This window comes from Elephantulus edwardii, unplaced genomic scaffold (assembly GCF_000299155.1).
Source record: "Elephantulus edwardii isolate Elephantulus edwardi_28Jun2011 unplaced genomic scaffold, EleEdw1.0 scaffold00029, whole genome shotgun sequence".
In the NCBI taxonomy this organism is placed as follows: Eukaryota; Metazoa; Chordata; class Mammalia; order Macroscelidea; family Macroscelididae; genus Elephantulus; species Elephantulus edwardii.
This window is the reverse complement of record NW_006399779.1, coordinates 2,945,223-2,964,922: the sequence shown is the minus strand read 5'-3', so window position 1 is coordinate 2,964,922 and position 19,700 is coordinate 2,945,223. Positions and strand designations below refer to the sequence as shown.

General features: G+C 36.9%; 1 protein-coding gene across 1 annotated transcript in view; it reads left to right on the top strand.

Moving 5' to 3' along the window:
• Positions 1–7,381: 7,381 nt before the first annotated feature.
• SLC5A12 (solute carrier family 5 (sodium/monocarboxylate cotransporter), member 12) overlaps positions 7,382–19,700 on the top strand; it is a 52,639-nt gene continuing 40,320 nt past the window's right edge. The window contains exons 1-4 of the mRNA XM_006883710.1: positions 7,382–7,727; positions 15,025–15,090; positions 16,752–16,803; positions 17,477–17,544. Of these exons, the coding sequence (XP_006883772.1) occupies positions 7,389–7,727; positions 15,025–15,090; positions 16,752–16,803; positions 17,477–17,544 (525 nt within the window). The 5' untranslated portion in view covers positions 7,382–7,388. The remainder of the gene's footprint in view (positions 7,728–15,024; positions 15,091–16,751; positions 16,804–17,476; positions 17,545–19,700) is intronic.

Here is a 19,700-nt window from a genome sequence, read left to right as displayed (position 1 = left end):
ATGTACGTGTGTATAAGTATATACATTATATATACATTTATATGTATATATACACATATATACACACACTCACACATACACATATATCTATCCCTAAATATATATTAAACAACATATCTATCTTCACCTAACATATATGTATACATATGTGTGTATATATGTATAGATATATACACACATATATATTATCTCTAAAATATATATGTAACACAACACACATATATCATCTTCACACACTATATACATTATATATATATGTAGGGAGAGAGAGAGAGAGAGAAAGAGGGATGATTTCATGAAAAAAATTAATTTGAGAAGTGAGATGATTTGAAAGGTGGTGTAAAGTATACATTAACTAGCTGATCAAGGGAGGTAACATAAAAGTATTTGAAAAGAAAATTTCATTTCAAATAATTAACATTATCTACTATAGTTTTTGCAATTGTGGAAGCTAAGATTCAGATAAATTAAATTCTTGTTAGGTGCTACAGAGTTAACTGATTCATAGCAACACTATGAACAACAGGACAATTAAGTAGCATATCCAAAATGACAAGATGACTCATTGAGAAAGGTCTGAGAAATGTGGCCTGTCCTTAGTAATAAATTGATGTTGTGTCTTGTAACTGATGAAATGCTGAAGCCACGAATCATTTCATATTAAGAGTTATAGTGGTTCTTTCACATCCCAGTTACACTTACTGCCTTGAAATAATTGTTGATGTTACATGTTGTTGTATAAAAATCAATTCATAGATGAGCCTTCTGCCAGTTTTCAGATGCTGTCATTTTCATGAGAGGAGATTGCCTATCCTTCTCCATTGGAGCTTCTATTGGATTTGAACTGGTTGCCAATGAGTTGACAGCACAACTCTTGCCATGAATCCATGGTACTCCCTTTAAAATACTGGACTAAAGGAAATACTATAATATTATTTCCAGGTGAAAGCTAACAAAAGCAGCTGTATTTATTGACTCTTCAGTTACAGGTTTGTGCTATTTAACCTTGGGATCTCATTGATATAAGGAGATCATTTTGTACATTATTCACCCTACTTGTACAAGTTGTTTATGTGACTTTTAGATTGAACATTAACCCTTAGATGGCGTTAATATTAAGTATGTAGTTGTCAAGTCTCTGTAAGTAAAAAAAAAGATGTCTAATTTTCTGCTGAACCCACTATTAACAAAATCCTGTTATATAATTAGAATACCTCATGATAGAACTAATTACAAGCCAAGGTTAAGGGTAAAATATTAAGGATCTAGTTTTCAATTAACGCTGATCATATCAACTCTGCAAAACTAAAGGAGACATTGAAACTCAAAAAGGTACTCTTGGGTTCCCTCCCCATTCTAAGCTCATTAATAGTGCACTTCTCTGTATTATATAGCTTTTAAAACACCTTTAATGAAACACCTACATTTTGGGGAGCTGTGGTGACCTAGCGGTAAGAAGTCACGTTGCCAATTCAAAGACATAAGGCTGGAATCCACTCGCTGCTCTGTGAGAGTAAGATAGACTCCTGAATGACATTTTGCCTCTGGAAACCCACTGGAGGGTCAGCAATGGGTTGGATCCACCTTGACAGCACGGAACAACCACAACAATACTTCAAAATTCGTAGACTTCAGCAGAGAGTCAAGACTACATCCAGACTAAACAAACACGGAAAGATTTATACAGAAATATAGATGATTTTAAAAAATGCGATTTTTACCTCTGTTCAACTAGCAACGATTCTGGCTTTGTGCTGTTCTGATTGTTATGTGCCATCGAGTTAACTGTGACTCATAATACCGCAACCCTATTCACAGTAACTCTGAACTTTGTCTCATCCTGAGCCAATCTCACTGCTTCCAATACATCTACTGCCATGGTTCCAGTTACTGTGTCAATCCAGCTCATCCAGTATTTCTCTCTCCTGTACTGTCCCTCCGCCCTTCTCCCTCCTGGACACATACTAAAAATATGTAAAATTGAGCTTTAAAATCCTTGGCTTCAAGGAGCAGCTTGGTTTCACCCTCTCCAGAACAGACCTGTATGTACTCTCAGCAATCTATGGTATTATCAATACTCCTCTCCAGCACCACAATTCAAAGGCATCAATTCTTTCTGCCACCCTTAGTCATTTTCCAACTCTCTGAAGCATAGCAAGTAATTTAAAAAACTATGGCTTGGATCAGTTGCACCTTAGTCTCTAGAATGACATTGATTTTAGTACTCTGGAGAGGCCCTGACAGCAGAATTTCCTAGTGCAATACGTCTTTTGATTACCTGCCTTCTAGTGCCAAGAATGTTGACTGTGAAGCTGAGCAAACATAATTGTTAACAACCTCTATCTCTTCTCCACCTATTATGGTGCTACCATTTTTTCCAGTGGTGAGAATGTTTGTCTTGATGTTGAGCTACAGTCCATAGTGAAGACTGCAGTCCTTGGCCTTCTGCAGTAAACTCTTTAGGTCTTCTTCAGTTTCGGCAAGCAAGATTGTGTCATCTGCATAAAGCAGGTTGTTGATGAGTCTTCCTCTAATCCTGATGCCACATTCCTCCTCATAAAGTCCAGCCTTTTAAATGGTCTATTATTTACATAGACCATTGAAAAGGTATGGAGACATGACGTATCCCTGATACATTCCTTTCCTGATTCTGAACCATGTAGTGTTTCCTTGCTATACTCTGATGACTGTCTCCAGGTTCAAATACAGGTTTCCCATAAGCATATTCTGATGTTCTGGGATTCCTACTAATCTTCTTAAGATTAGTAATAATTTGTTGTGATCCATACAGTCAAATGGCTTTCCTTAGTCAAAGAAACACAGACTTTCCTCTGGTACTCTCAACTTTCAGCCAAGATCCTTATGACATTGACTACAATGTCCCTAGTGTCACAGACTCTTCTAAACCTAGCTTGCACTTCCAGCTGTTCTCTGTCCATGTATTACTTCAGTTGTTTTTGCATAATCTTCAGCAGGATTTTACTTTTGTTTGATATACATGTTATTGTTTGTTAATTTCCATACTCTGTTGGATAATCTTATTTTGGAATAGGAATAAATATGGTTCTCTTCCAGTCAGTTGGCCAGGTAGTCGTCCTCCAGATTTACTGGTACAACCAGCTGATCACATTCAGGGTAGCATCCATTTGCTGAAATATATCATTTGGTATTCCATCTCAGTCACCATTGCCTCTGGGTCATGTTATCTCAATAAATTTTTCTGTGCCAGCCAATTCTTTTTGTGCAGTATGCCTATTTTGTTTACAACTTTTTACATTTTTTAAATTTTTTAATAGATTTTCTATAATGGCTACTATATATTGAAAATTATAGGTCACACTTTATTTTCAAAGAACTGACTAGCTACAATCTGAGCCATTCCTACAGACCTGCATAAATATTATTTAAAAAGTAAAAGTAAAATAAAATTTAGTGCTATTAAATAAATTTTAATTCATGACACTTTCTTTTGGTGCTTTTTTTTTTGCCTCGGGAAAATTTATTATGCATCTGTAAGGCAGAACAAATATTTTTCCCATTACAATTTCAGAGAAAGCTATCAGTTACTAAATTGAAAATTAGCTACATTGCAATTCCTAGCTGAGGATTTGGGGCTTTTTAAGTTTATATATTTGAGTTATGAGTCAGTGAAGCACTTGTGACTTATAGTGCGAACCTATGTACAACAACTCTCAACTGTGACCTATCCTCAGCCAATTTTATTGTCTCTGGCACACCTACACCCATTACCCCAGACACTGAGACCATCCATCTCATCGAGGGTCTTCCTCTCTTGTGCTGTCCCTCCTCCCTCCCAAACATAATGTTGTTCTCCAATGACTGGTCCCTCCTTGCAAAGTGCCCAGAGTATGTCAAACGAAGCTTCCAAATCCTTGCCTCCAAGGAGCAGCCTGTGTTCACCCTCCCCAGGACGGGTCCCCTTGCACTTTCCATAAGATTTCGCAGGCTGTATATCTTCAACTTTCTCCTGTGATCCAGACCAGGGACGTTTTAGTTAGCATTAAACGTAGAGCCCAGGAAGGCTACTTCCTACATGATCTGTGGGAGTGAAGGAGGAGAGTGAGGGAAGGATGCCCAATGCAGAGAAAACTCACGGAATAGGAAGGTTTCACAGAGGTTGATGTGAGCAAGATCTCTCAAGAGAGAAGAAATACTACAAAGGTAAGAGGCTTCCCTCTCAAAGACTTGCTGGGGGGCAATGTTTCAAGCCAATCAACAGAGAATCTAACAAGAGCAGAACAAAGATTTCTCTCTCTCTCTCTCTTTTTTTTTAATCCTAATTCTAACTTAGTGCCTCCAGATAAATGGAGTAAACTGGTAAAAAATGAAGGAGAAAAGGATTAGATAAAAGCTGGGGGCTACAAATTAAAAATTGGCTAGTCCACTCTCTAAGGCTTCAAATCAAGTAGGGAGAGGAAATCAAGGTTCAGTGGTAGAATTCTTTCATGTGGAAGATCTACATTTTGCTCCTGAACTATACACTCACACACAGCCAGCCCATCTTTGAGTGGAAGCTTCCATGTTGCTTTGATGCTGAAGGGTGGAGTTTCCAGACTAGTGTAGTCTATAAAGAAAAATATGACAACCTACCTTTGAAAATGAGTCAATAATCTTTATAAATCACAATGGCTTGCCCTCCAGCTAATCATAGGTGTGTTATTAGGAAATATTTTGCTCCTATGAATGAAATTAGAATGACTAGGTTTTGAAGGCTACCATGAGTGCTAATACCATTATGTCAGGAACTGATTTAACACCAGCTATTAAAAAGAATTCTGAAGAGACCATGGTAAATGTCAAATAGATCTTGGCTGAAATCAGAACATATATAAAAAGAGATGTTTACTTGGGTTTTAATGACTATTCAAATATATTTGACTTTGGGATTTTAACAAACTATAAATAACATTGAGAAGATTGGGAATCCCAGAACACTTAATTGGGCTCATGTGAAACCTATACATTAACCAAGAAACAGTTGTCTTAACAGATTAAAAGAATGCTGCATGGTTTAAAATTAGGAAAGGTGTGTATCAGGGTTGCAAATGTTTTCCATACTTTTTCAGTCTGTATGCTGAGTAAACTGCTTGTGAAGCTGGACTGAAGGAAAATGTGGCATCAGAATTGGAGGAAGTTCTCATCAATAGCTTGCATTATGCAGAAGAGATAAACTTGTTTGTAGAAAGTGAAAAAGGCTTGAAGCATTGACTAATGAAGATCAAAGACTCTAAAAACCAAAAATACCAACAGACCTAGAGGAACGTCATGGTAGATGGGGAAAATATTGAAGTTATCAGTCAACAACTTCATTCTAGTAGAATCCACAATCAACATTCATGGTAGCAAAAATAAAAAATCAAAAAATGTGTTGCATGAAGAAAAACTGCTGTTAAAAACCTCTCCAAAATGCTAAATAGCAGTGATACCAGTTGAAAGATTAAGGTGTCCCTGATCCAATCCATAATATTCTCAATTCCTTCCTATGCATCTGAAAAGTAGATAAGGAATAAAGATGACAGAAGAATAAATGCCTTTGAATTGTGGTGTTAGTGAAGAGTACATAGTATCTCATGAACTGACAAAAGAACAAACAAGTCTGACTTGGAGTAAATGCAACCAGGATGCTCCTTAGAGCCAAGGATGGTGAAACTTGGTCTCAAACAGGCATCTAGTCAGGAAGGACGAGTCCTTGTTAAAAGACATGTGGTCAGAAGGGGGTAGTCCTTGTGAAAAGACATCATACTGAGGAAAGCAGAGAGTCACAAAAAATGCTTGACAAGATAGATCGATATTTACAGATAGGTTGATTGAGTTAGACGGACTCTTAGCTGATCCTCCAATGGATTTTTAGAGTCAATAAAGCAATCAAGAAGAGACTGCTCATCTTTCTCCTGCAGAGCTGCCAGTGAATTTGAACTTCCTATATTGATGGCCAAAGTTATACAAGTGTTCAGGTTGTTCGTTCACAGGGTCGCTATGAGTTGTCTATGACTTGATGGAGCTTAACAACTATAACAATGGCAACACAGAGAGAACTACGTTGGCCTAGTCCACAGAAAGTTATGCTACCAAGTCCAAAGTGGGTGATTTTAATCTGTGGCCCTCAGGCCTGGTCTAAATTGTTTTTTGTCAAACATTCTACAAAGTGGTATAGCACTGATCTGTGCGTTGTTGTACAGAGGTAACTCGAGGTTGCTGTGATGCTAAACACTGTGACAAGGATGTGTCAAATGTGATAATGGTTACCCAGGGTGGTGGACAGTGTTTGGTGGAGTTTCCCAATTAAAACAAGCTTGAAAGCAAGAGTGGAGTCCACTTCCGAAATAGCTTGCCTCTGGAAACTCTATGAACAAGGAGAAATGACCAAAGTTATACAAGTGTTCAGGTCTTTTGTTCATAGGGTCTCTATGAGTTGTCTATGACTCAACGGCACTTAACAACAACAACAACAACAACAACATATCAAGGACAATGACAGACAAGAGAGAATCAACTGTTATTTTCAGAAGTGCCCCGATCAACTCAAATAAATGTCAATTATGTAAAAATTATCTTTCATTTAAAAATTCATGAAAAAGCAGCTCAGATGTTGAAGATGCTTAAAACCCCTCAAAATTTAAACTCATTGCCAATGAGTTGGAACTGACCTTCTGGGGATTTTGAGACTATGCATTACACCAGAGGAGATTGTCCACCTTTCGCCCTCAATCCTCTGTGTTCCAGATGAATTTTAGAAAGGTAGGATGATTTGTCAAAGAATATCACCACTCATTCTTCTTTTGAGCAAGTCAGAATTTTTCCTCCATATTCACTACCACAGGCAGTTGAGGGCATGTATCTTCCACCCTCATTTAGTCAGAAGAAAGACACTCCTGGGTTCTATTTGTGTTTATTTTGTTGGTGCTATTTCTCTAATTAAAAATGCTGAACTGGATATTTGTATTACTTTCTTGTTTCCCAGTAATGTTTAACTTTTGGAGGAAGAGAAAAAAAAGCCACCTAATAGATAAAAGAACATATTTGTCAAGTCCATTCCACCCCCAATAGTTGCTAATTTCAGAACATATTTGAGTTCCTTCTCTGTAGCAATGCACCTTAAGAGAGGAAGAGACAGCTCAGATTTCAAGTCTTTATCCACTGGTCCCAATATCCTCACTATCACAGCCAGATTCTCTGCAGTCACACTCCCCAGAGTATAATCACTTGGTGTCTCAGGATCAAGACAAGGGCTTCTGGTCAGTAGTTTCCTCAGGAATTCATAGACTATACAGTCTAGGCAAAGGATCTGCTGTCCTGAGCTTTGCTTCTGGAAATATCTTTATGTGAAGATCTGGTTGAAGCCAACCTCTGATCACATATTTGTCAACATGGAGGTGAAGAATTTTGCGATTTTGGATTATGTGGTATTTGCAGCTCTCTTTGTCATTTCTTCTGGAATTGGAGTATTCTTTGCCATCAAAGAGAGAAAAAAGGCAACTTCTAGGGAGTTCTTGGTCGGGGGGAGACAAATGAGCTGTGGCCCCGTGGCCTTGTCTCTAACTGCCAGCTTCATGTCTGCTGTCACTATCCTGGGGGCCCCCTCGGAGGTTTACCGTTTTGGGGCATCATTCGTGCTCTTCTTCATTGCATACACCTTCGTCATCATCTTCACATCTGAACTCTTTCTTCCAGTGTTCTACAGATCTGGTATCACCAGTACTTATGAGGTAAAAAAGAAAAAAAAAAACAACAACTAATATACACAGCTTCTTATCTGTTTGGGGAGGGGTTATTATTTTCTCTCCATTTGCACTTTTTGTTGCTGTTATTGTTGGTTTTGTTTCTAACAGTACTTATAATTATGGCAATACCAGGTAGTTTAAAAATGTTCATTAGCATTTGGGGCAATTTGTGTCATGGAAAGGCATCAGATATTATTGGGCAAAAACTTGGGCTTGAGTTTTAGATACAAAAACACTTTTTTTCTGATTTGTAGAATGCAAATAATAATGTTAAGTCAATTGGAATGTTTCAAGGATTAAATGAGAACCTTTTTGTACATACTATAGATTATGGCACCAGACCTCCTTATACAAGCATCCAATGTACTGTCTAACCTGTAGGTGGTTCTCAAATAGCGTGAGTTGAAGTTGTTGGTGTTGTTAGCATTGTATTGTGAAAAGCAAATAGAATATGTATTATAGCCACTGCAACTTTTCAGCTGAGAAAAATGAATTACGGATAAGTCACCTAAATAAGATCACAGAGTGAACAAAGTTTACTGAGAACTCATTTTATGTGTATCTCTGTTTAATGACCTTTCCAAGCAGACAACAGAGCAGAGAGCACTTTAATCCATATTGTTTTTAAGCTAGTTTTTAAGGAGGAAAGAAAAAATTATAAAATATTTTGATGGGACATAATTGCTAAACAATATGAAGATGAGAATTATTTTGATAAGTGGAAATGATGCAGTAGAATTTTGACCTTGCAATAAGCATCAATAGAAAGATCTTTAAAATTGAATTTGTATGTGCAATATTTAAGTATAAGTTGGTTTCTGGGAAAAATGTTTATTTTCTTTATGCATCATCACTTAGTAAGTCATGATGTTAAGATTCACAATGAGCCTATATATTTTAAATTAATGCAAGCTGAGTGAATTCAGAGGATTATTGTAAAGCTGGATTTGCCTACTAAGCAAATATGTGAACCTAACAAAATATTTGTAAAAATATACATTTCTAGAAGTTCGTAAATTATAGTTCCATTAAAAATCTGATCCCAAATATCTACCATCAAAGTCCCCTCTGAAGAAGAGGGTCATCAGGCTGAAGGCCATATAATGCTTTACTGAAATCACCAGGAATATATATATAGTTATATGGGAAAATAATTACATTTATACTTCTTTCTGTAATATGTCTGCATCCCCAGAGCTCATCAGCATTCCCTAAAATATAAATACAACCTAGGTTTTCCCAATCAACCAGGACTCCTGAAGACATTGCTGAGTCTGTTGTTTTTTAAGCCATTCAGCTTGCCTACGGAAATACAAGAACAAATCCTTGCTTTTCAAGTCATGAGTTTGAGAGTGAGTGTTATGCCACAATTCCTAAATTATTTCGATGTTTTACTAAGTAGTGTGATTTCACCACTGAAGACACGTCACCTGAGCTACATTATTCCCTGTGCCATGACAGAGAATAGGAAATTGTCCGCATCAGCAAGTTATAAATTTGGCTGAGCTCATTTGCAGTATACATTTTTATCATCTCCATTTGGGGAGTTTTATAATTAGTCTTATCCGTCATGTTCTCTCCATGTCAGTAAAGACTATTACCTTCCTTTTTTTTAAAAAAACCTCGTATACTAATACATTCAATCTATTTGTGTTTCCCTTTAACATTATTTATATCGTTCTGCTTACCTGTACTTAGCTTGGGATATTTGAACTACTTACTTTTCTTCACTGAAATATTTTTCATCATAATGGTTCACTCTGATATTGTGTAGTTTCTGAGTATACAGATTACATATCTTTTTAGTAAATTATTTTATTTTTATTATCTTTTAAATTTATGTAGTATATTTTTAGGATTATATATATGCAGGCTTAAAATATTTCTCATTGAGTATTAATTCAGTCTAGTAAGTAGTACTACAATATATTTGGTATAAAATTCGCAATGTATACTCTGAAAAAGTCTGAATGAAATCTATTGAGAATATGAATTAATTACAAAGATTTATCTTTAGGAGATATATAGATTATTGTGGGATTTGGGCAGAATATAACATGACATTTCCATCTTAAGAGTAAAATATAGCTGGCTTTTGAGAATGATTGTGCTGTTTTACGAAAATTCATAGTCATTTGCTTAGATCTAGAATTATAGTTGGAATTATGTCTTTTGTTTCACAGGTGAGAAGTCAGAGGCTAAGATCAAAGAATGCGATAATCGCAAAGCTCAAAATAGATTTGAAGGAGTTTGATCTGTGGTCTTAGATCTTTTTTCAAAAGCACATTGTTCCCAATTATGTTGTTAAATATCTTTGAGTCAATTTTGGCTTATACTGACCCAGGTGACAAAGTAGAAGAGCCCCAACGAGTTTCTATGCTATAATCTTTTTTGGGGAAGACGACCACGTCTCTATAATACAGAGCCACTGGATTGATTGGACCTGTCAGTCTTTTGGCTACCAGCCAGAATTTTGTTCCAAAGGCTGCTCCTTGGTTTTCTATGCTCTCTTTTTAAAACCATAACAACAAATTGAAGGTCAAATGTCTTCAAATGGACTATGACAGAGTAGAATAGCTCAACTGGGTTTTCTTGGCTGCCATCTTTATGAAAGTCTTTATCCTGTGAAGGCTTTTGACAGATTTGAACTACCATCCTTTAAATTAGGAGTACTTGCACTACTCAGGATCCTATTGTCCCCCTAGTTTTATTAGATTTAGTGGAATGAAACAGAAAGATTAGCTTTCCCCAGATTCCCATTGCAGTCTCTTCAATGCACTTCCATTTTTCAGAAACCATTTCCCCTTTGCTTTTTTGTTGATTCCATTCAGTGCTCAGTTGCAAAGCCAGTACTTCATACTTCCCCCCCCAGCAGTTCTCCATTTCAGATACCAAGTTTTTATCAGTTACTTTATGCTGCAGAAGTCCATGGCATATTCAATACTCTTCTCCAGCACCACACCTCAAAGGCATCAATTCTCCTTCTAGCATCCCTAGTCACTGTCCAGCTCTCTGACATGTACTAAGTAATTGCAAAGACCATGGCACCATAGTCTCCACAATGACATGATTGCAATTGCTCTTCAATACTTTCGGACTAGTCCTTGGAGAGGGATGTCATGCTTGGGAGGTTGGAGGGACAGTTGTAGGAAAGGAAGACCTTCAATGAAATGGGTTGATTTAGTGACTGGGGTAACGGGGGTAGGTGTGTCAGAGACAGTAAGATTGGCACAGGATAGAGCAGGGTTTAGGGCTTTTGTACACAGGGTTGCTGTGAGTCGTGACTCCATGGCACATTACAACAACCACCTTATGCTGAAAGCATACTACTCTAAAATAAATTTCTTAAATTAACACTTTTATTTTCTCACAATCACATGGATCAGCACTTTGACTTGGGCTCTGCTTTACTCATGAAAGCAGTAATGCTCCTCTGATGGTCTCAGAACCATGCAGTGACTTATGGGTTTGGGACCTCATACAGAACAATCTGTAAATATTATAATTAATTTTATCCTCCAGTAGGCTACCCTCACTTTTTTATATTGTAGGAAAAGTGTTCCTATCACCAAGAGGATGCACTTCATTGCACACATATTTTTAATTTTAATCTTAAGTCTCAGCTTGAATAAAATTTACTAGAATTATCACTGTCTTCAGTTGGGTTCCTCCAGAAGCCGATCCTGAGACAAGGATTCAAATGAAAATCATTTAGGGGAGAAGATGCAAATTTTTCCAGTAAGCCCCAATCGTTAATTGGGATAATAACATATGTTGTTGTTGTTGTTGTGTATCATAGAGTTGGAGCTGACCCATAGCTGACCTCCAGCAGGTTTTCAGAGGCAGTTAATCACATGCTAGGAGATTGGCCAACCTTCTCCCTCTGAGGAGCCGGTGGCCTCGAACAGCGTGCCTTTGGGATTGTTGTGCAACCTCTTGTCACCAGGCCACCAGTGCTCAATAATATTTTAAGAAAAGGAAATCAATGAAAGACATATTTTAAGCAAATTATTAATGTGAATAATTGGAATTCATTCTCACTTGGCATAGGGGTAAAAGAATTCTCCTGCCAATCAAAAGATTGGCTGTTTGAACCCCCCAGTTACTCTGTGGGAGAAAGGTGAGGCAATCTGTTCTGTGAAGGTTTATCATCTTGCGGATCCTATGGGTCATGGTTCTGTTCCGTTGGGGTCTCTGTGAATCAGAATCAACTTGGTGACCATGGATTTGTTTGCTTTTGATTTGGTAAACTTTGGGAGGCAGTGAAGAGAAGTTTTATGGGTGTTCTCCTTGAGAGGCCAAGAACCTGGAGTATATTTTATCTAACTCCATTTAGTCATTGGCTAACTTCAAAGGAGGACACATGCCAGGCCTTCCGACTTGTTCTGTGCAAAGGCTCAGATAAAGGCCTCCAGGGAATCGCCACAGGTGCACTAAGATGCCATCAACATGTGCTGGAACAGTGAGTGCTGATAAACTATGGCCACTTAGTTGTAAATGTATGCTACAGACAGTGACTATTAAGATAACTAGCCTTTCATTATATTCCAGGTCCCATTCTTGGTATTGTCACACACTATGCACTTGATCCTTAGAACGGTACATTTTTGACAAAAATCAAGACTTAAAGACTTAATGCAGTAAACACCTTGATAGAGGTGTGAGATGTGAGCCTAAGCTGTCCTTGTAAGGGTTTCATATTTTTTTATTCTGTGATAACTGAGTCCTTACCGAGTTTCCTACTTCTGTAATAATAGCCTTCTTATACCTATATATTAATGTTACATTGTCATTGGCCAATAGTATGACTCTTGTCTACTGAATCTTTTCAGTATGAAGAAGGAGGACTTGAAAACACAGTAGGTTTCTTCCTGCATGAAATAATAAGGTAAAAGTTGAGCAGAGTGAGTGAGAAAATGTGGATTAGTGTAATATAGAATCAGGATTCTGTCAAGAGGAATTTCCTGAAGGATTTCAAAGAAATGGTAATTTTAAGTCACAGAACACCACATATGTGCAGCTCCTAGCAATAACTATAAAGCAGTAGTTAGTCTTTAAGATAAATAATTTTCCTTGAATTCAGATATGAAATATTTACCACCAACAGAAAATCCATTAGAAATGATATATCCACTTACTTGGTAATTTTTAATGGTCAAAGTTCCCTTACCCTAGCATTTTCCAGAAAGCGTAAGAAATTGTTTTCTGATTTATATCAATAAATAAGGTTCAATATACACTGATATACATATGGTGACCTTGTTGCCCCTCTTTGTAGTATAATCACACTGGTTACTTTATTTTTATCTGTAAATACACTTGTTAATATTGGCAGTCTTTATAATGTCTTTTTTTATATTTTAAATGTATTTTTTCCTTCCAGTTAGTTTTGAGTCTAGTCTTCTAAAAATAATGTATGGAAGCCTAGTTATTTTTACCCTATAATGTCTTAGACAATATAGACTTCACCATATTTTTTTATCATACGTCAGAATGCAATGATGCTAATAAAATACGATACAGTTCCATGTTTTAGAAGTGTAAGTCTGGTCAATAAAAGTCTCATACTTTACCAAGTGTATGACCTCTGGTGGCCTAGTGGTAAGAAACTGTGTTGCAATCCTAAAGGCATGTGGTTCAAACCTATCAGCTGCTCTGCAGAAGGATGGACAACCTCTTCATGTGCGACTTACTGTCTCCGCAAAACCACCAGAGGTCAGCGATGGGTCAGTTCCAACTTGACAGTACACAACAGTAACACAACAATCCACGGCCTAAACTCTGGAGCCTGCAAATGTTATTTTACATGACATATACTAATTAAATTAATTAATAAAAAATTCAGAAATTTTGTAGATGGGGCTGACCAAGTTCCTTTGACATGAACCTCTTCTTGACCATTCCAATAAATTTGAAGAAACATAATTACATATATAAATATGAAAGAAGCATAGGAAGAAGGCAACAAAACCAGAGAAGCAGAGATTCAAGTGATGAAGTCAGAAAGCAAGAAATGTTGGTAGTCCTAAGTGGAAAGAGAAAAGAAATAGATTCTTCTTAAGTCTCCAGAGGCTTACCACCCTGGTTTTGACCCATAGACATTATAGACATTGATTTTGGATGTCTAACTTCAGAATGGTGAAAAGATTAAAGTCTTCTGTTGAAGTTACTATCTTAAGTAGTCACATGAAGCTGAGAGAGAAATATCTATAAACACAACAAAGAAACCTGTAAGAAAGCAGATAGGAGAGTATATGAAGGAAAGTAAGTTCCACAGGAACAATTTTACTAAGTGCTCCCACAGGACCTGAATTATTATTGGAGAGATTATTAAAAAGTGAAAATAAAATTTGGACTCTCTCACATTGAAAAGTCTACCTAAACAAAGAAAAGATCTGAAAAGTACAAAATGTGTTGGTTGAACATTAGCACTCATTTTGTTTGGAGAACAGATTATGTGAAGTTGTTTCTTTTGGTTATTAGTTATCATCATGTTGATGCTGACTCATGATGACCTTCTGCATAATAGAGTTAAATTAAATGTTTTCAGGTACTGTTTGAACAATGCACTGTTGTGATTATAAGGTTTTCATGGGCTGATTTTTCTGGAGTAAATCTCCATGCTTTTATTCTTAGTCTGCTGGAAGCTCTGCTGACATCTGTCCACTGTGGATGGCCTGCTGGTGTTTGAAGTAGAGGTGACCCTGTTCCAGCACCACAGCAACATGCAGACTAGCACAGTACCACTGGCAGATGGGTTAGTGACGTGATTCCAGGTAGGAGGAGTGTGAGTCAGACAAAATAGGATTTACAATGTCAAGATCAAGAACGTGCACTTTGTTTTGTTGACAATAGAGTATGCTTAGAGATACAGAGCAAAAAAATTGACAGGGTCAGGGTTCTGCATTAGGAAAGTCGAAGTTAGTGTGGTTGATAAAATAGCCTGGAATAAAGAATAAAATAGACTGGATAAAATATCGGAATTTAAAAGAAAGTTATGCAGTGATTACAGGAACCCAAGGAAGAGAACACAAAGACCAATGGAGGCTGTGTGGATTAAAAAAATCCCTAGAGTGTCTGACAGGAAAATGCTGGGCTGAAAATCTGAAGCCCAATATTTTTTCAAAGTATTCTTTCTAGCACTAGTATCCTTTCTAAGACTATACAGCATAAAAATCGCCTGTGTGAACCTCTCAGAGAAATACAGAGAAAAAGAGCTTTTTTGGTAGCTCTTGTCTACAGTTCAACTGACTCTGCACGTTTTTCTTTCTATTTTGTCTAGTACTTACAACTAAGATTCAACAAACCAGTTCGCTATGCAGCAACAGTCATCTATATTGTGCAGACGGTAAGGAGTTTGGGCCACTTTAAATATGGGAAGATTTGGGGCTACAGGATACTGGTCTTTCAGGGTTGTTGTATTTTTTGGTTTTTTTGTTGTTGTTGGTTTGTGGGGTTTTTTTGTTTGTTTTTTTGTTTTTGTTTTAAGGGCATATTTCCCTTTCATAATAGTAAAGGGAACCTCACCCAAGAATAGCACTTATTAAACTGATAAGAACAGATACTACACTTGATCTTAGCCAAAGGCTGAGAAGCGATAAGAATAGCACTTATATGTGACTACTGTGAATAAAAGTCAACAATGAAACAATGTTAAGTCATACTTTTTATTCTTAAAATATATTTTCATTCTTACTAATGCATGCAGCCTTCATTTAGTCCTAGAAAGGGTTAAACCGGGCGGCTCCTGGGAGGCAAGAATTTTGAGGCTCCGTCTAACGTACTTTGGACATGTTGTAAGGAAGGACCGATCTTTGGAGAGAGACATCACGCTTGGGAGGGTGGAGGGACAGCGCAGGAGGGGAAGGCCGTCTATGAGGTGGATTGATTCAGTGACTGGGATAATCAGGATGGGAGTGTCAGAGACAGTGCGATTGGCACAGGACAGAGCAGAATTTAGGGCTGTTGTACATAGGGTCGCTATGAGTCGCAAGCGACTCGATGGCACATAACAACAACAACAACAACATACCAACACAGAGGACCCTGGTGCCCTAGGGAGTTCTGGTGGAATAGTGGTAAGGAATTGCACTGCCAACATAAGGCACTTAGCTGCTCCATCAGAGAAAGATGGGCAACCCCCTCCCGTGGGATCCACTATGAGTGGGCTCTGACTCAATGGTACATAGCAAGAAGAACATATCAACTCTTCCAGCTAGTTTTTGGGGATGTAAATCTTTAGAGGGAAAAACTGCCAAGTTTTCTCCCTTGGAACATCTGGTAGACCCTGGGTAGGCTTGGATAACTGGTCTTTTTAGTTGGGAACCTGGCAAATTATGCATTGCACTACCTCAGCTTTTTAATTACACACATATACACAGAGAAAGACATAGAACAGTTTTACTGAGGTCAACCAAAAATATTGCTAAGAAGAATGTTAAGACTCCTACTCCCTGACTGAATGTTTGGTTTACTGAATGTTTGGTTTACGTGGGGAAATAGAGGAAAGCCATGCTCTTTGACTTGCCTATTTGAACCGTATCTCTAATTGAGGGTGGGGTGGGTACAATTTGCAATAAAATGAGAACTCCATCTATCACCATCAATATAGATGTTGCAATTCTGATAATTTGAGTAACTCTCTAAATCTCTGCAGTGAGCAGAGATCCAAATGAAACAAGCCTGTGTGGGATGAGTGGGAGAGGAAGGCTGAATTAGACACTTAAAGCTATCTTGATATTCTTTAGACACATACCAAATTTAGCTCTAAAGTCTCAAAATTGATAACAGTTTTACATGTATGATCTTCTCCCAAATGTAGGTTATGCAGAGTTAAGGTCATCCCTGTACAAATAGTTAAGGTAATCAACAACTTCACAATAGAGTAGATGTGAATTCAAGTTTGGTGAACAAATTGAAGGAAATACAACTCTAAGTTCAATAAAGAACTTTCTAGGTCTTTGCACGTCACACTTTTTACATTTTACTTTGTTCCCATGTCTCCCTCAGATTCTCTACACGGGAGTGGTGGTGTATGCTCCTGCATTAGCCCTCAATCAAGGTCAGATAATCCTCTGGGGGCATTGGGGAGGCAACAATGCTTATTGTTAAGTTCTCCAAACTACTGTGGGAATCTTACTCTGGAAGTTGGTTGCACACTGAAAATATTTTAGCTACTTGATTTTCCCACTAAACAACTTTAAAATTATGTTTGATAAATTTTATTTCTTTTCCATTACTGAATGATGACATTTTAGTGTTTTATATGTACAAACATAAAATAAAACCATGTACAAGAAGTGCTGTTTTCCATTGAGATGAAAGAGATGGAGATTATATAAATGTAAAATTAAAAATGTTTATAATAATTGCTGTAAGATTTATAGACTTACTAATTTAAGATTTATAGATTTATTTCTATTTCAAGAGAATAAAATTCTAGAAGGAAAAAAAAAAACAAGAGGAAAAAAATTGAAGGTAAATTTACAATGAAACCCAAAATCTAGAAAAGTTGGTCTTCAATTTAACAGGGTTACGTGTTTAAACAGAAAAATGTAAAGTCATGGAAAATTTTTAGGTTGAAAGGATTAGCACTAGCTTTGCTATGATGAAAACCTTTAGAACTAAAACTGGAAGCTACAGAATCCCAATATAACAATATAACTGTTTCCCAATGATACAGGTTCTTTCATTATGCTCAGAGGAGCTTATTATGCTTTTCTCCTTTTTAATAGTGACTGGGTTTGATCTCTGGGGCTCTGTGTATGCAACAGGAATTGTCTGCACGTTCTACTGCACCTTGGTAGGTATCTAACTGTGAGAAAGTACTTAGCTCTACCTCCTAATATGGGAGAAGAGCAAATCTCTAACAACAGAGCATCTAATTATAGCATAAATTGCTATGCCAAGATTAAATAGAGATACGGAAGTTTGTCTATTATGGTTTCCTAAGGAAAGTGCTCTTGTTTCACTCAAAAGTATTTTTAGTTTTAACAAATAAAAGAATTTGGGAAACCACTTAAGAAGGACATGACTAAGGAAAAACAAAAGAACCAAACAACGAAAGAAGTACCTTCTTTTTCAGAGAATAGTGATCTTATTTATGAAGAAAAAAATTAGTTGTTCATTAATTGTGGTTTCAATTTTAAACAGGAATCCTAGCGGTACACTGTTTAAGTGTTTGGCTTTGTTGGTTTAAATCCACCAGTCACTCCACAGGAGAAAGATGTGGCAGTTGGCTTCTCTGAAGAGTTACAGGGATGAGGGAAAAAGTGAGTTGCAGCCTTAGAAACTCTGTAGGGTTCTTCTACTTCTTGTAGGGCCATTATGAATTGGAGCAGACGTGAAGGCAAAAGGTTTTTTAAGTCATAGGTAGCACTTATGTCTGACTGTGAACTGGATGAAAACTATGTGTTTCTCGTATGTGCAACCAAGGATAGCTTTTATAAATCTGAGATTCTGCTTACTACTTAGGGACAAGCCTGGATTGCATTTACTATTTGGCTTTGTACAATTTCAGTGTTCAACCAATGAACTTGGGTGGCATTGGCAACATACTTACAGAATTGTTATTATCTGTTTAGTCTTTTTAAAAACACTCCTTAAGCATCCAGTATTTTCCAGCCTCTATAATAGAAATGTTTATTCTTCTGACTCATTGGAATCATGTGAGGCTAAAAGTAGCCACTTAATTATGAAGTAGTTCTTTTCAGACTTTTGGACTCTTTTTCCTCTTGGACAAAGAAAAATATAGTGACTAACCTTATCATTTAGCAAATTGTCAGTGTTTTGGGGATCCTATATAAGCATGTGTCCTTTTAAACATATAGTATGATGTTGTACAATTGAAAATATCCTAATTATCTTTTTGCATTTGCAAATCTCTCCATATCTTTGGACAACAGTGTGTCTTCCCATCATTTCCTTTGTTCCCTTCTTACTACCACAGATTGTCTTGTGGGAATGAACATCCTCCCACGTAGGTTAAAAAATAGCTTCTGCTCCTTCCACCTCTAGCAATATATGACTGATTAATTGCTGTAAAGTACCTGCCCGTAAAAGATCAACTAGTTCCTAGAAATAACAATTTTAGATCCTATGAGACTTGTAAAAGATGTTCCAGATCTCAAAGGAAACCATACTTCTGAATAACAGAATAAAGAAAACCAAAATACAATCCCAAAATATAAATTATTAAAACATTATCTATAAAAATGCAAATGGTAGGAAGATAGGAAAGATGAGGATGAAAATGAGAACAGAAACTAATTAATAGCAATGTTACTAACCTTGGACACAGGAACTGAGCCTTGAATTCCTATCTTAAACTGGGTGACTGAGAGAAGCTGAAGTCGTGCAGGGAGAAAGATGCAAATTATCTTTGACAAATAATACAGTGTACTGATATCAGAGTAAATGTTGTTAGGTTTATGAAGTAAAAATCTACAGTGTGAGAAGATTAGAGACAAGCAAAAGAAAAAAAGATATTTAGAACTAAAAAAACATACATTGCGCCCTCAAGATTTATATACTGAAATGTTCAGATACTGAATAAAGAATTCTTATTGTAGTCAACTTGGTTTTGACTCAAAGCAACACTATGTATGTACAAAAGACCAACACAGTGTCCAGTCCTATACCATCCTCACAATTGTTGCTATGTTTGAGCCCATTGTTGTACTCACTACTGAGGTCTTCCCGTTTTTTCATTGACTTTCAACATTCCCAAGCTTGGTGTATTTCTCCAGGGACTTGTTTGTCTTGATAACATGGCCAAATTATGTGACACAGCCTCACCATCCTTGTTTCTTGAAAACATTCCACCTGTACTTCTTTAAAAAGACAAGTTTTTCTCCTTTCTAGAACTTCATGGTGCATTAAAATATTCTGTATCAACACTATAATTAAAATGCTTCACTTATTATGTCTTCCTTTTTCATTGTGTGACGCACAATCTAT